The sequence below is a fragment of the Mauremys mutica genome, unplaced genomic scaffold (assembly GCF_020497125.1).
Source record: "Mauremys mutica isolate MM-2020 ecotype Southern unplaced genomic scaffold, ASM2049712v1 Super-Scaffold_100395, whole genome shotgun sequence".
Classification (NCBI taxonomy): domain Eukaryota; kingdom Metazoa; phylum Chordata; order Testudines; family Geoemydidae; genus Mauremys; species Mauremys mutica.
This window is the reverse complement of record NW_025423329.1, coordinates 50,276-67,161: the sequence shown is the minus strand read 5'-3', so window position 1 is coordinate 67,161 and position 16,886 is coordinate 50,276. Positions and strand designations below refer to the sequence as shown.

Sequence of the window (16,886 nt, the reverse complement as noted above, 5' to 3'; positions counted from 1 at the left end):
TGCACAACAGAGGGGGATGGAACAGATTTATCTGTAGGCGCCACCATCTCAAGTGAGACAGGGCCAGTGTCTTGTTCCCTGCAGGCAACAATGGAAATGGTAAATTACAGCACCAGAGAGGCCGGAATCTCCGTGTTGAATCTGCTTTCCCTAAAGCCATGTCTACACTACAGAATTAAGTTGAGGCTAGTTATGCTGATGATCACACGCCGCTCCCTGTGTCGGCAGAGCAGGTCCACAGTTGGTTCTCTAAAAAAAGAACAGGAGTACTTGTGGCACCTTAGAGACTAAGCATAAGCTTTCATGAGCTACAGCTCACTTCTTGGGATGCATAAAATGGAACACACAGACAGGAGATATTTATACATACAGAGAACATGAAAAGGTGGAAGTATGCATACCAACAGGATGAGTCTAATCAATTGAGATGAGCTATCATCAGCAAGAGAAAAAAAAACTTTTGAAGTGATAATTAAGATGGCCCATAGAAGGTGTGAGGAGAACTTAACATAGGGAAATAGATTCAATTAGTGTAATGACCCAACCATTCCCAGTCTCTGTTTAGGCCTGAGTTAATTGTATCTAGTTTGCATATTAATTCAAGTTCAGCAGTCTCTCTTTAGAGTCTGTTTTTGAAGTTTTTTTGTTGCAAAATTGCCACCTTCAAGTCTGTCACTGAGTGGTTAGAGAGGTTGAAGTGTTCTCCCACTGGTTTTTGAATGTTATGATTCCTGATGTCAGATTTGTGTCTATTAATTCTTTTGTGTAGAGACTGTCCGGTTCGGCTAATGTACATGGCAGAGGGGCATTGCTGGCACATGATGGCATATATCAGGCCTGCACAACACGCGGCCCACGGGCCACATGCGGCTCGCGGGGTCCCACTGTGCGGCCCGCAGGCAAGTGGCGGGGGGGCTTCCAGGTTCACCCCCCCGGGCAGGGGCCGACCTCACAGCCCCGCGCGCCGCGCTCTGACAGCCTGGACGGTCAGAAGCGCAGCTGCCGGGTTTGCCTCCTGCCCGGGGGGGGCGACCTCACAGCCCCCGCTTCTGACCGTCCGGGTGGTCAGAGTGCAGTGCGTGCGCGCAGGCTGTGAGGTCAGCCCTCCCCCGGGCAGGATGCAAACCCGGCAGCCACGCTTCTGACCAGGTTCACCCCCTGCTGGGGGGCCGCAACCTCACAGCCCTGCGTGCCGCGCTCCGACCGCCCGGATGGTCAGAAGCGCGGCACGCGTCTCTGTCTCCTGCTCCTCCTACACCATCACTTCCGGAGCTGCTGAGGCAGGAAGCACGAGGAAGAGCCGGTAAGTGAGAGCGAGGGGAGAGGCACCCGGCCTGGGCTCGAGCCGCAGTGGGGACTGGGTCAGGGGGTCCTTGGCTCAAAGGGGCTGGGCTCCGAACTAGGGGTCAGGGATGCGGGGGTTAGAAGGGTGTCTGGCTCAGAGAGGCTCAGGGCTGGGGGTCCGGGCTGGGGGGGCTGGGGTCAGGGGGGTGTCCAGCTCAGAGGGGCTGGGCTTGGAGCTGGGGGTCAGGGATGGGGGGGTCAGGGGGTGTCCGGCTCAGAGGGGCTGGGCTCAGAGCTGGGGTCATGGCTGGGGGGGGCTGGGGTCAGGGGGGCGCCCAGCTCAGAGGGGCTGAGCTCAGAGCTGGGGGTCAGGAATGGGGGAGGCTGGGGTCAGGGGGGTGTCCTGGGCTCGGGGCTGGGCTCAGAGCTGGGGTCAGGGCTCGGGGGGCGGATGGGGTCAGGGGGGTGTCCGGCTCAGAGGGGCTAAGGGCTGGGGGGGATGGGGCAAGGGGGGTGCCCAGCTCAGAGGGGCTGGGCTCAGAGCTGGGGGTCAGGGCTGTGGGGGGGATGGGGTCAGGGGGATGTCCGGCACACAGCGGCTGGGCTCAGAGCGGGGGGCAGGGCTGTGGGGGGGCGGAGGTCAGGGGGGTGACTGGCTCAGAGGGGCTGGGCTCAGAGCTGGGGGTCAGGGATGGGGGGGATGGAGTCTGGGGGGTGTCCGGTTCAGAGGGGCTGGGGGTCAGGGCTGTGGGGGAGATGGGGTCGGGGGGTGTCTGGCTCAGAGGGGCTGGGCTCGGGGTGGGGGATGGGGCCAGGGGGGTGTCCGGCTCAGGGGGCTGGGCTTGGATGGAGCTGGGGGTCATGGCTGGGGGAGATGGGGTCAGGGGGGTGTCCGGCTCAGAAGGGCTCAGGGCTGGGGGGGATGCCCAGCTCAGAGAGGCTTATCATGCTACTTACCCCCGCCTCCTCCCTCTCCCGGAGCCTCAGTGCACCGCGTCCAGTAGTGGCCTTGGACAATGCTGCAGCGGCCTGGCTCCAGCGGGGCGTGAGCTCCCGCCCCCTTACCACATGACTCTAAGTGGGAGGAGTTCAGGCCTCGCTGGAGCGACACCACTGCAGCGCTGTCCAGGGCTGCTCCTGGACGCGGCATGCTGAGGCACCGGGGGATGGGGAGTAGGGTGACCAAATGTCCCGATTTTATTGGGACTGTCCCAATATTTACTTTGTTGTCCCGCGTCCTGACCGATGTTCGGTCGGAAGGCGAATTGTCCAGTTATTTTGCCTCCACAGGCACAGCCCGGAGGGAGCTCATGCCCCCCCGACTCCGCCCGCTCCTTCCCCCATTGGATCCCTCCCCAAATCCCTGCTCCCTCACTGCCCCATTGGATCCTTCCCCAAATACCCGCCCTCGGGGGAGGAGGCAGAGGTTTTGGCCTCGGCGCCGGGGAAGGGGTGGGGGATGCCGGCTACGGCTCTACTGCCCGTGCCCCAGCCGAGCGGTCCCGTGCCCCACCACGTGCTTTGCAAAGGGTGGCAGAGTCGGGCTTTGTGGGCAGCTGGGTGCTGGATTGCCGGTCCCCTTGCCCAGCCCGTGTTTGTGAAGCCAGCTCCGCGGCAGCCCACCCTGAGAGTCTCCCTTCCTGCTGCCCCGGGGGCGCTGTGCCGTGTGGTTGTTTGGCTGCTGCCGCAGCTTTGCTGCTCGGGCGGGAAGGGGGGTGTAGTTGGCGTGGAGTGCCAGGTTACACGCAGCGAGGGAGAGGCGAAGGAGCGGCTGGAAGATGTTCGGGGAGCAGTGCTGGGGATAATTAGTAGCTGTGAGTCTGTCTGCCTCTGGGGGGCAGGGCGGGGGGAGCAGTGTGTGCCTGGCTGGGTGTGCGACCCTAGGTGAGGAGATCCCCTCCCGCGATGCTGAGGCGGGTCCCGGCCTGGGGACCTGGCGGGGGGCGCTCCCCCTGTCCGTGCCCATCTCCGCGGCATCGGGGTGTCAGTCCTCGGGCTCTGGATGGGGGTTGTTGAGTGCCGGGGCCACCGTTTATGTCTGCATGGCTGGTGCCAGCCCAGGCGCTTCCCACTTGTTCATGCTTTTTTGCTTTTTTTCCCTCCACCACCAGCTTTTTTTTTTTGGCTCCGCCCCCACATCTCGATATTTCGCCTCTCTGATCTGGTCACCCTAGATGGGGGAAGGCGAAGGCAGAGGCGGGGTGGAGCCTCCGACATTCTCGTGGGGGCCCCTGCGGGGCCTGGGGCAAATTGCCCCACTTGCCCCCCCCGGGCGGCCCTGCGTGTGTGCGTTGCACCTGCCCTGCCCCGACTGCTGAACCCTTCCCTGGTCCAGAGACCTCACCCCTCCCTGGCCCCTATCACACTGCTCCCCCCCTCCCCCGCCGCAGGCTCCCTGCGGCCCCTATGTTTGTGTGTTGGACAGTCACATCCAATCCCTTCACACTGCCCCCCCCCTTTCCTCTCCCTGGCTTAGTTCATAGCCCCAGAAAATCCCTTCAAACTGTCCCCCTTTCCCCCTCCCCTTATTTCATAGGGGGATGATGAACCGACAGGGTGGGTGGGCAGGTAGTGGCGGTGAGGCTTTATACTTGCGGGGGGGTGAGGAGGCGAGCGGTGAGTTGGTGGCTAGAGGGAGGCATCCATTTTAAGTATTTTAATTTTTGGTACTGCTGTGTGCAGTAATATAGTGACCCCTGGGGGGTTGAAGAGGAGTGTAATGGTGGGGCCGAGCAGGGAGGGGCGGTTCTAGTTTACTGCTGTGATCTGGTTACCCTATGGGCGCCATTTCTTTCCCCCTCTACAGGCTTCCACATACTGTCAGTGCCTTGCTAGTGTGCCACGCGCCGTGAGATCTCTCTTCTCTTTGTGTGTGACTGTGAGTGTTTCCCTTGTGTGTAAATTTATTCAACAAAATCTTGAGCTTCATAATGGCTACCACGAGTGAAAAGAAAAAGAGAAAAATAGAGTCAGAGCACAGAGTTTTCAACACTGAATGGACGAATAAATACTTATGTACTGTTTCCAAAGACAAAATACTGTGCCTCGTGTGTCGCGAAACATTAGCTGTTCCAAAAGAATACAACCTTTGGCGGCACTTTGAAACTAAACATCCCAATCTCACCAAATTGAGCCCAAATGAAAAAATAATTAAAGCAGCCAGTTTAGTGAAAAACCTTGGTGGAGAACAGCAAATTTTCAAGAAAGTGAGCACTGAGAACGATACGGTTACTAAAGTAAGCTATCAGATTTCTAAGGAAATTGCTGCTGCTGGGAAATGCTTCACAGAAGGCAAGTTTTTTAAAAAGTGTATGTTGATTGCTGTATCTGAGTTATGTCCAGAAGAGGGGAATATATGAGAATGTCAGTCTATCACGCATGATTGTACAGAGAAGAATAGCTGACATTTCTACCAATCTAAGTGATCAGTTAAAGCAGAGAGCCACTGAATTCTGCTTTTACTCCCTAGCTATGGATGAAAGCACCGATTTAAAAGACACTGCCCAACTTCTTTTTTTTATTAGAGGTATTGATAAAAACTTTGAAATTACAGAAGAACTTGTTGGCATGTGCTCCATGACAGGTCACACAACTGGAAAAGAAATCTCCAGTGAAGTGATCAAGTGTATGAATGATAAATTGGGATTAGATTTCACAAACTTGCTGGCCATTTGTACTGATGGTGCTCCAGCTATGTGCGGAAAAAATGTTGGAGCCGTTAGTCTTCTTGAAGAATTTATTGGGAGACAAATAACCAAACATCACTGCATTATACATCAGCAGGTTTTGTGTAGCAAAGTCTTAAAATTTGAGCATGTAATGTCAGTGGTAGTTTCCATTGTAAACTACATCCGTTCTAGAGGACTAAAACATAGGACATTTCGAGCCTTTCTTGAAGGGGAAGATGCCGAGTGCAGCGACTTAATCTACCATACAGAAGTGAGGTGGTTGAGTCGAGGAAGAGTGCTCCAGCGTTTCGTTGCTTTGAAAGAGGAGATAGCAAAATTCCTATAAAATGGGCCAATAAAATTCACAGAGCTTGAAAATGAGTCCTGGAATCAAGATCGTTTTCTTTTGTGATATTACAGCCACCTGAATGATCCCAACATTCAACTTCAGGGAAAAAAATCAACTTATATTTCAAATGTGTGCAGCAGTGAAAGCTTTCAAAATGAAATTGAAACTTTTCAGAAGTCAGCTGTCAAAAGGTGAAATGTGTCCCTTTCCCACTTGTGCACAGCGTATCCCTCAGCACAAACATGCCGAGTTAGGAGAAAAATACGCAAAGCACATCAATCTTTTGATTGAAGAATTTGACAGAAGACTTACTTTGTCTAAAGATGATGACATCCAGCTGAAGCTGATTGAAGATCCCTTTTCTGTGGATCCAGAGGAAGTGCCAGGAGATTTGCAGTTGGAGGTTATTGAACTTCAGTGTTCGGCAATTTACCGAAATAAGCACAGAGAAAGCAGCCTGTGAGACTTCTACAAAAGTCTGGATGATGAAAAATATAAGAATCTTATCGAAGTTGCACTGAAAACGTTTAGCATTTTTGGAAGCACTTACATATGTGAACAAACATTTTCCATCATGAACATGAATAAAAACAAGCAATGTTCTTCTCTGACTGACGACCATTTGGAAGACATTCTGAAAATATCCACTTCAAATATGACCCCCGAATATGACAAGCTTGTTGCCGAAAAGAGATGTAATATATCTCATTAAATTTGCAAGGTGATTATGAAAAGTACAAATGTTTTCTTTCAACGGAACAGGTGTTTTTCATTTTTCCATGGTTCATAAAAAAAAATAATTAAAAAAATTGTTTGCTTTAATTGAAAAATTCTTAATAAAGTGTCCCCCCCCAAAAAAACCCTTCCTTTTCAGCCCACAGCTGTTTCGGCGAGGCGGTGTTGGAGAAGGAGGGTTTGTTTCCACGGTGTGGGTGTCGCTGGGGTGGGGGGATGTATTTTGGGCGGTGTAGCAGGGTGGTTACCCCGTTCCTGCCCTGAAGGGCTTAAAACAGCCCTGGGGGAGGGCTGTGGCAGGGGAAAAGCTGAGCTGACTGGGGAAGCCTCCCCAGCCGGCCTGTATAAAAAGGCTGTGGGCCAGAGGAAGTCTCATTTCTTCCTTCTATTATTTACTTTCCATAACTATATAAATAATAAAATTATATATTATGTACATTGATTCGTATATGCTGTTGATTGGTTATTAATGAACGCCGTTTCACATGTGTGGGTCACCGCCAATCCCTGGGGGTGTGCACATGTGTGGGTCCCAGCTGCTCCCTGCCCTCCCTCATTGAAGCAGGTATGCAGGGTTACTGCCCTGGGAACTGCAGGGCAGCAGTGGACATGGGGCTGGCTGGAGGTAGGGTCTGGCTGCAGGCAAGGCAAGGGGTGTGGGGCTGGCTGGAGACGGGGCGGGGTGTGGGGTGGGCTGGCTGGCTTCAGGCAGGGCCGCAGGGGAGTGCAGCAGGGGTTGTCAGGGCTGGAGACAGAGGATTGTGGGACTGGCTGGCTTCAGGCAGGGGAGTGCAGCAGGGGTTGGCTGGAGACAGAGCAGGGGGTGCAGGGCTGGGTGCGGGCAGGAGTGTGTGAAGGGCTGGCTGGCTTTGGGCAGGGCCACAGGGGTGTGTGGCAGGGGTTGGCTGGAGACAGGGCAGGGGGTTTGGCAGGGGCTGGCTGTGGGCACAGGGTGCAGAGCTGGCTGCAGGCATGGGGGGGCAGAGCTGGCTGCAGGCAGGGCAAGGCAAGGGCTGCAGCAGAGGCAGCTGGAGCCCTGGCCCTTTAAATAGCCCCCAAGACCCCCTCTATCCCAGGGCTCTGGGGGCTATTTAAAGGGCCCGGGGCTCCCCTGCTTCTACCCCACCTCAGACCTTTTAAATAGCCGCGGGAGCCCTGATGAATGCATAGGGGCAACCCGGGGCTCCGGCGGCTATTTAAAGGACCGGGGTGGCAGAGATAGCTGGAGCCCCAGCCCTTTAAATAGTCCCCGGAGCCCCCCGCTACCCCAGGGCGCCAACTGGGAGAGCGGGGCTGCAGGGTAGGGCTTGCCGCGCTCCGGCCGGAGCTGCAGCCGGGAGAGCGGGGCTTGCCGCGCTCCGGCCGGAGTTGCAGCCGGGAGAGCGGGGCTTGCCGCGCTCCGGCCGGAGCTGCAGCCGGGGCTGCGGGGCTTGCCGCGCTCCGGCCGGAGCTCCAGCTGGGAGAGCGGGGCCGCGGGGCTTGCCGCGCTCCGGCCGGAGCTGCAGCCGGGGCCGCGGGGCTTGCCGCACTCCAGCCGGAGCTGCAGCTGGGAGAGCGAGGCTGTGGGGCAGCCGCTCTCCCGCCTGTGCTTTGGTCAGGGGAGCGGGGCCACAGAAGACCCCGGAGCAGAGAGACGGCAGCTGGAGTAAGTAAAAAAAAAATTAAAAAGGCGCCAAAGGTGCGGGGCCCTCTTAGGCGCGGGGCCCGATTCCCAGGAATCGGGCGAATCGGCTTAAAGCCGGCCCTGACCCTAGTCATATGCTCAAGGAGTAGGCTTTGGCCCAGATATCCCCTTCAGAAGACGTCACCAGACTGGATTAGGGATACTGGTGTGACCTCGCCTTGCAGCCCCCAAAGAAGGAATTGGGGGGACTAAAGGGACAGTGCCCCTCTCTATCTGAAGCCTGGCAAGGGAGGTACATGGATCCCACTAGAATTTAAAATGAAAAGTAAGGGAGGGGAGGCTCTGGACCTGGGCAGCTTTAGATACAGTACCAAGCACTTAGGAGGATTTCCACTTCTGAGCCATGGAAGCAGAAATTGACTTTTCCTTTCCAGATGTAGCTAATGTTCAGAAAGGGGATCTAGCACCTGCCTTCCAGATTTGAACACCTCAAAATTCAGGAGTGCTCAAGCTCAGTTTGGGCAGCTGTTATTTCATTTCTCCCAAATCAAATATACTGATCCACTGTAACTGGCTGTAGAAAAAGTAGGATAAAATTGAGCAAGAAATGCTTCCCAGAGGTTATTAGGACTGGAACTGCTATTTTCAACAGCCATTGACTTTAGTTTTATTTGTTTAAAAGAAAGACAGTGATGTTGCATTGGCAAATTCCCCATAGAAACAAAGAGTGGAACAAAAGAATAATAAAGGCACCTCAGCTTTTCCTCATTTATGTAGGACAGTCTTATAATATGCATCCAGATATCACACAACCCTATCAGCCCAATAGCACCTTATTTCAATGGGACTAGTTTGGAATGTGAGGATGTGACCACACACTTCCCAGCTTATGGCTGCCTAACTACATCTTGGCTGAAGGCCTCAGACTGTCACAGTAAGAGAAGGCCATTCCACAGACAGTGATTTTGATTCTCTTTTATACCTCTATAACTAGTTTAGCAATAAGAATACACCTACATTCTTAAAGTAGAGGTGGCTGGTTTCAGTGGGGAAGACGGAAGCAGGAGTGGGGGGTTAGCGGGGGCTGCAGCCCGGGGAGAGCCGGCGGGGCTGGGAAAGTTGCAGGGGAACTTTCCGGCAGGGGGTCTGTGCGGTCTGGGCGCTTTGCCTCCCCGGGAGAAGCCCGGCTCCCCGCCCGCCCGCCCGCAGCCCCAGGCTCCCCCTGGCTGGCGCCGGCGAGGATGCAGTTAGGGGAGCAGCTCCTGGGCAGCGCCGCTAGCCTGGCCGGGCCCCCCTTCTACCCGCCCGAGAGCAGCAGCGCCCGTGGCGGCCACCGCGGCCAGCCCAGCTCGGGCTCCCCGCAGCGCCTGGACATGGACAAGGGGCCGAAGAAGTGCGGCCGCGCTGGGCCGGGCATGCTGAGCGAGGCGGAGGCCGGCGAGCCCTTCCCCGGCGCGGGCTCCAAGCAGGGCGGCCCGGACGGGCGCAAGGCGGCCCCTGGCGGCGAGGCCGAGCTGCCCCCGGCCGCCGCCCGCTACCCGCTGGACAGCCTGAGCCCGGAGCGCTACTACCTGCAGTCCCCGGGGCCGCAGGACGCCGAGCTGGGCGCGCCCTGCTCGCTCTTCCCCTACCCGGCGGCGCAGCACGGCTCCGTCTACCCCGCGCCCGGCGGGGCGCGCTACCCCTACGGCTCCGTGCTGGCCCCGGGGGGCTTCTCGGCCGCCGTCTGCTCCCCGGGCGGCCGCGCGCAGTTCGGGGGCGGCGGCGGCGGCGACGGCTACCAGTACGGCCAGGGGGCGGCGGGGCCCCTCTACAGCCCCTACCCGGCAGCGGGCTCCTGCGGCGGGCTGGGCGCCTTGGCCATGCCCGGCTCGGGGCCGGGGCTGCGGGCGCAGGTCTTCCTCTGCAACCGCCCGCTCTGGCTCAAGTTCCACCGGCACCAGACCGAGATGATCATCACCAAGCAGGGCAGGCGGATGTTTCCCTTCCTGAGCTTCAACATCACCGGCCTCAACCCCACGGCCCATTACAACGTGTTCGTGGAGGTGGTGCTGGCTGATCCCAACCACTGGCGCTTCCAGGGGGGCAAGTGGGTGACGTGCGGAAAAGCGGACAACACCATGCAAGGCAACAAGGTGTATGTTCACCCTGAGTCCCCAAACACTGGGGCTCACTGGATGATGCAGGAGATCTCTTTTGGAAAACTAAAACTGACCAATAACAAAGGTGCTAACAATAATAATACTCAGATGATAGTACTTCAGTCTCTACACAAGTACCAACCTCGACTTCATATTGTGGAAGTGACTGAAGATGGGGTTGAAGATCTGAATGACTCTTCAAAGACTCAGACGTTTATTTTCCTGGAAATCCAGTTCATAGCAGTTACTGCATATCAAAACACTGATATCACTCAGCTTAAAATTGACCATAATCCTTTTGCAAAGGGCTTCAGGGACAACTATGATTCATCCCACCAGATTGTCCCAGGAGCCCGGTACAGCGTGCAACCATTCTTCCAGGAACAGTTTGTCAACAACTTGCCGCCAGCCAGATTTTACAATGGTGAGAGAACTGTACCTCAGACAAAAGGCCTACTATATCCTCAGCAAAATGAAGAGGTGGCCAATCCTCCCCAGAGATGGTTTGTTACTCCTGTGCAGCAACAACCTGGTACCAACAAACTGGACATGAACTCCTATGAAACAGAATATTCTCCTAGCACCTTGCTCCCCTATGGCATTAAATCCCTTCCGTTGCAGACATCCCATGCTTTGGGATATTATCCTGATCCAACATTCCCTTCCATGGCAGGGTGGGGAAGCAGAGGTTCTTATCAGAGAAAAATGGCGACTGGGTTACCTTGGACCTCCCGAACAAGTCCCCCGGCTTTCTCTGAAGACCATCTTCCCAAGGAGAAGGTGAAAGAAGAAATCAGCTCATCTTGGATAGAGACCCCACCTTCCATAAAATCTCTAGATTCAAATGATTCTGGCATCTACACTAGTGCTTGTAAGAGAAGACGACTCTCTCCTAGTACTTCCAGCAATGAAAATTCTCCAACAATGAAATGTGAAGACATGAATGCTGAGGACTATAGCAAAGACACTTCAAAAGGCATGGGCTACTATGCTTTCTATACTACTACTTAGAGCATTATTTCATCCCAATTGGCTAAATTTTCAGAGTGGCTTTGGTTTTTTCTTTTTTCTGCATAAAAGTTGCCAAAAAGGTTCTTGCCTTCCACCTTGAATGAATTGTTTTCTTAAAGTACAGGCCTTTGCAGACAGGCCCGAATATCTATATCCTAACAGGAGCCAGGACTCCTGTGTTCTATCCCTGGCTCTAGGAGGGGAGTGGCGGTGGGGACTGGGAATTGGGACACTCCCAGCTGCCTTTTTGCATTCTCACCCAACAGGTCTTTGCACACTCACCACCATTCTCCTGTGATCACCCTCCAGCACTCACCACCAATTTCTGTCAGCTCTCTGTCCTTGCACACACACCCACCCTTGTACCCTCACCACTGATCTTTGCACACTCATGCAAGGATGCACTCTTTGACCCTTCTTGCACTCGCACATACCCTGACACATCCACCACCCACTCCTTGCACACGTACCCACAGTGGTGCACTCACTGCACAGCTGTGTGTGCTGTCACCCCCCTTTGACACTGGTGCCTGCTCACGCACTCATCCTTGTGCTCCCCTGCAGAACACGGCCTCTCAGGGGATGGGTGGGGGGTCAGGTTGGGTGAGCAGTGACCCCCCACCCATCCGCCCCCGCCCAGTGGGGGATGCAGGATGCCGAGCAGGGACTTAAAACAGTCAAAACAAAACTTCAAAGTGCAAAAGCAAAAAAAAAAATCGGTGGTGGGGGGAGCCAACATTTTTTTTGCTTGGGGCAGCAAAAAACCTAGAGCCAGCCCTGGCTGGGAGAGCTCTTTCTCAGCGCTCTGCTGCGACTACACAAGCCACGTTAAAGCGCTGCCAGTGTAGACTAGCCCGAGGCTCTTTCTACTTATGGTATATTCTCTCTATTTCAGTGAGATGTTCATTCCCTTCATGAATCTGTTGTGAAAACATACGAATGGCCATACTGAGTCAGACCACTGGTCCACCTGGCCCAGAATCTTGTCTTCCGACAATGGCTGGTGCCAGATGCTTCAGGAGGAATGAATGATACAGGACAATTTATTGAGTGATCCATCCATCCCGTTGTCCAGTCCCAGCTCCTGGCAGTCAAAGTTTAGGGACACCTACAGCATGGGGTTGCGTCCCTGACTGTCTTGGCTAATAGCCATTAATGAACTTTTTTGAACCCACTTATACATTGGGCCCCACCCTATGCCCCTGCAGTGTGCCCGCCCCTGGCTCCCTGCTGGACCGTGCCCTCTGCCGCATCTGCACACGAGCCTCTGCAGCACCCGGAACCCTGCCCTGTGACCCCTGCAGTGTGCCCGCTGTTGTACCAATAAAAACTAGCAGGATCTTATTAAAGGGGAAAAGACATTTGTCACATTTATTGTAAATATTATAATAAAATAGAAGATAACAGCAAACAACGTTGTTTGACTACTTATTCCTATGATTACTTATATATATGTATATATGTATATCCATTCACACAATCATTCATACAAGTTCTGCGTAGATATTATAGTTACCAGCCTAAAGTTGCTTGTGACAGAATACTGGCCAGGTATCCTGTACACAAGAGTGGAGCCGAGTCCGTGTCAGGTGCACCTGATGTTCCTAGAAGCTGGCAGCAGAACCGTTGACTCAAAGTCCTTATTCTTCAGGGTTCAGTTTTATAGGGATTTTCCCCTATGTTAGGTCTTTATTCTGCTGTTGCCAGATCAATCAGCAGATAGCTGGTTTCATTCTGTCCTTTGTTTCCTTTGAAGTGTCGGGGTGGATTCCAGTTCGCCCTCCGGGGGTCATCTGGTTGATTCCACTTGACAACTTCTTCGGCCGACACTGACTTTTTCAGGCTGGTAACTCCCTAGACACTCATTCAACATTTAAACTAGACACTCATTCACATATACTTTTTATCTTAACTACATTTATTTTACAGTTTCTTTATCCTTTTGGGGTGTGAGACTCCTTGTCTTTTAACAATTAAAAACATAAAGTGAGGTAAAAATGACTTTAACAGAGGTGGGGGTCTCTGTTTGTATGTTACATAGTTTTGCCTGAGGCATAGGGGTAATTGACGGCTTGCGCGCTGAGTTAACAAAGTCAATTGCCCAATTAGCACTTACAGAGGCAATTGACAGCTTGCGCGCGGTGAGTTAACAAGGTGCTGAGTCAATTACCCAATCAGCAGCTCACAGCGGCCATTTTTAAAACAAAGTATCAGTTACAAACTTTCACTTAGAAAACCGGCACTTAGAGTCAATTGAGTTAACAAGGTGCTGAGTCAATTACCCAATCAGCAGCTTACAGCGGCCATTTTCAAAACAAAGTATCAGTTACAAACTTTCACTTAGAAAACAGGCACCTAGAGTCAATTGACGTCAATTAACTAGTTACAAAGCAAAGTAGCGACTTCAAAGTTTCATTTTAGAACACAGGCGCTTGGAGTTAATTGACGTTTACAAAGTATCTCCTTGAGCAGGCTTGTACAGACATAGATATTTCTAACAATAAATCCTTACAACAATGAATCCTTACAAATCTACTTTTAACATAAACCTTACATAGATATTTCTGACAATAAATCCTTACAAACTTACTTCTAACATAAACCTTAAGTTATAAAGTATTAGTTAATAATAATAAAACCATAAATCAATAAATCATTTCTCATATAATGTAAACCTTCTTTAATATCCCTACAACTGTGTGTAGTGCCAGGCCTGCTTCTGGGGGCAGAAAAGGAGTCTGGGCCTGGTTCAGCTCTATCCACGTAGCAACAGGACTCTGTGTGGCCTCTGCTGCAGGGACCTGCCTGGGGAAGGTCCATTGCTCTCAACAGGCTGGCAGAGTATGGAAGGGTGGTAGCCTGCTGCCACCTGGCACTGGGCTGGGAATAATTGGGTTCATTTTTTAGCTCTGAGACTAGCTCCCAACCCCCCGGCTTGGTACAGTTGTTGGTGTCATCAGGCATCTGTATTAGGCCTGAATGGACCAAAGTTATTTTATGCTTGTCCAGAGTGCCTCCATATTAAACTTCAGTTGAACTCCCAGGTCAGAATTGAGAATGGAATGTGTAAAAGCTTCTTATCAGTGCAACACTGGCACCAGGAGATAGTAAAAAGAGGCCTACTCATCTCTGGTTTAAGAGGAGGACGGGGGGGAGGCAAAGTAATAAATCCAGAAGTAAACCAACCTAACAGCCTTGAAAAGTTACTAACAAGATGAATTGTTTGTTGTCAAGAATGATTTAATCTGTTTGATGTAATTGCCAGCTATACAATGTGCCTACTATATGGGAGGGGACTAGAGGGTAGAAGAGGTGGGAGGTAGTGGGGGTGATAGAGATGCCTAGCTGAAGTCATGTATAAGAAGAGACACACAGCTTATGTCTGTGTGCTTGATTTGAGACGTGTGTGTGTCTCCGAGCATCTTTTTATCTGAGATCTCAAATAAACTTTTGACTGCTTCTCCACCTTGGTGTGTCTATTGGAGCAAGGTACACCGGGCAACGAACCACTGTTTGCTGCCTCAGGCCTTTTGGGCCGGCAACACAGTGACATGGGCACTGAGGGCAGATCACTCAGACTGGAGGATGCAAATATAGGAACTTACATGGTGAGGGGGGAATGATGAGATGGGCATATGGAGCTCTAGCCCAGCCTCAGCACACATCCGCTGCAGCACCATCACCAGAGTGCAGGGCACTGGAGCCCCCTGGGACGAAGGTGCTGTATGGAATATGGGATTGCCAGGGTGATATGCTGGCATGGAATATGTGGTGGTTGGATTAGATGGGAACTGGAGCACTGGCAGTTGGCACCCATGGGAATCGGGGCCCCAGGCATGTACATATGGAGCCCAGGGGAATTGGGGCATGTCATAAACATACAGCTAAGGGTAGCATAAACTCCCTCCTTTACCTGTAAAGGGTTAAGAAGCCCAAATAACCTAGTTGGCACCTGACCAAAAGGACCAATAAAGGGAGAAGATACTTTCAAATCTGTGGGGGAAGGTTTTTGTTCTGTGCCCCCTTTGTGTGTTCTCTCTGGGTCAGCGAGGAACCAGGACAGGGAAAATACATCTCCTAAAGCCATATCTGAACTAAACATCTAAGATTACAAATTGTAAGTAATAGGAAGGAAATACGTTAGATTATCTTTTGTTTTAGCTTTGAATTTTCCCTAGGTTAAGAGGGAGGTATTCTTGTGATTTTTTTTTTGTAACTTTAAGGTTTTGCCTAGAGGGGAATCCTCTATGTTTTGAATCTGATTACCCTGTAAAATTACCTTCCATCCTGATTTTACAGAGGTGCTTCTTTTACTTTTTCTTTATAAGAACCTGATTGGTTTTTAGTGTCCTAAAAACCCAAAGGCTGGCCTGTGCCCATCTTGTTAACCTATTTGGTTGGTATATTATTCTCAAGCCTCCCCAGGAAAGGGGGTGAAGGGGCTTGGGAGGATATTTTGGGGAAACAGGAACGCCAAGTGGTCCTTTTCCTGAATCTTTGTCTAACTCACTTGGTGGTGGCAGCGATACCGTTCCAAGGACAAGGAAGAATTTGTGCCTTGGGGAAGTTTTTAACCTAAGCTGGTAGAGATAAGCTTAAGGGGTCTTTCATATGCATCCCCACATCTGTACCCCAGTGTTCAGAGTGGGGAGGGAACCCTGACAGGGCCACACATGGAGCCCAGGGGAATCGGAGCCCCAGGGCATGTGCACTTGGAGCCCAGGGGAATCGTGGCCCCGAGGCATGTGCACTTGGAGCCCAGGGGAATCAGGGCTCCGGGGCATGTGCACATAGAGCCCATGGGTATCGGGGCCCAGGGCACATGCACATGGAGCCCAAGGGAATCTGGGCCCTGGGGTATGTGCACATGGAGCCCAGGGGAATCGAGGCCTGGGGCACGTGCACATGGAGCCCAGGGGAATCGGGGCCTGGGGCACTGGCCTCTGTCACTGGAACATGGTGACGTCAAACACCAGTTCCCTGGAGCCCTTTGTTATATGGGGGTGTTTGGTGTCCCCAAGGGGTGGATGATGCTGTGTTTCATGGTTGGCACCTGATTTGCTCAAGGGCTCCCTGCAGTGCACTGCCTGGAGTAGCTAACCGTGAAGCAGGTTCCTGTGCGGGGCTCAGGACAGTGCTGCCCTATGGCCATCTCCATCCCACAGAAGCGGTTGAAGGGATTTCATCTCTTCCGTGGCTAAGGATCAGCAGAGAGGATCTGAGCCCTAATAATGCCAGCTCCTAAGGACTCCCCGTCCTGTGAGTGGGAGAGAGGTGACTTTGGCAGAGCGTTGGGCAGGGAGACCCATTAGAATAACTGAGATGCTGCCAAGGGACATGGACAGAGCTGTGTGAGGATGCAAAGCAGGGGGTTGCGGGTTGGGATTGAGGGGCATTGACAGAGCTGTGGGGGAGCCCAGGGCTGGGAGAGGGAGAGCAGGGGGCTGCAGGTTGGGATTGAGGGGAATTGACTGAGATGGGTTGGTGGAGCCCAGGCCCAGGATAGCAGGGGGCTGCATTTTGGGACTGAGGGGAATTGACAGAGTGGAGGGTGGGTGAGAGGGGACAGCAGGGGAGCCCAGGGCTGGGAGAGGGATAGCAGGGGGCTGCAGGTTGGGATTGAGGGGAATTGACTGAGCCGGGGGCAGGGGGAAGCCCCTGGCTGTGGTAGGATGGCTGCTATGGGCCAGCACTGAGGTGAATCGGCAGAGCTATTTGGGGGAACTCACGCAGCCCCAACGTACTTGCCTGGGGACTGTACTGCCAGCCCCTCCCTCTCAGCAGGATTGCCTACTGCTCGGGGTACAAATGTTTAACAGAGGCAAAGCTCGCCCACAGGCTCTCCCTGTCCCTTGGGGTTACTGGCCACATACCTGCCTCCTGCCATGTGCTGGCACTCACTGGCTGGAGCATGGCAAGGGCAGGGCAGGGCAGCCATGCCATAGACCAGGGCAATCCCCTGGGGCTGGGCTGGGCCTTGTGGCTGGAAAGCAGCAGCTCCTGGACTCCCTGGTGGGTTAATGATTAGCCTGGTCTCATGACCTGGGGAGGGCTCTGCAGGTGGCTGGCAGTTA

General features: G+C 53.2%; 1 protein-coding gene across 1 annotated transcript; it reads left to right on the top strand.

Annotated features, from left to right (window-relative positions):
- Positions 1 to 8,901: 8,901 nt before the first annotated feature.
- Positions 8,902 to 10,908, top strand: LOC123361165 (eomesodermin homolog). Its single transcript, XM_045001324.1, has one exon. The coding sequence runs from the start codon at positions 8,902 to 8,904 to the stop codon at positions 10,810 to 10,812; it is 1,911 nt and encodes a 636-aa protein (XP_044857259.1). The 3' UTR covers positions 10,813 to 10,908.
- Positions 10,909 to 16,886: the final 5,978 nt, after the last annotated feature.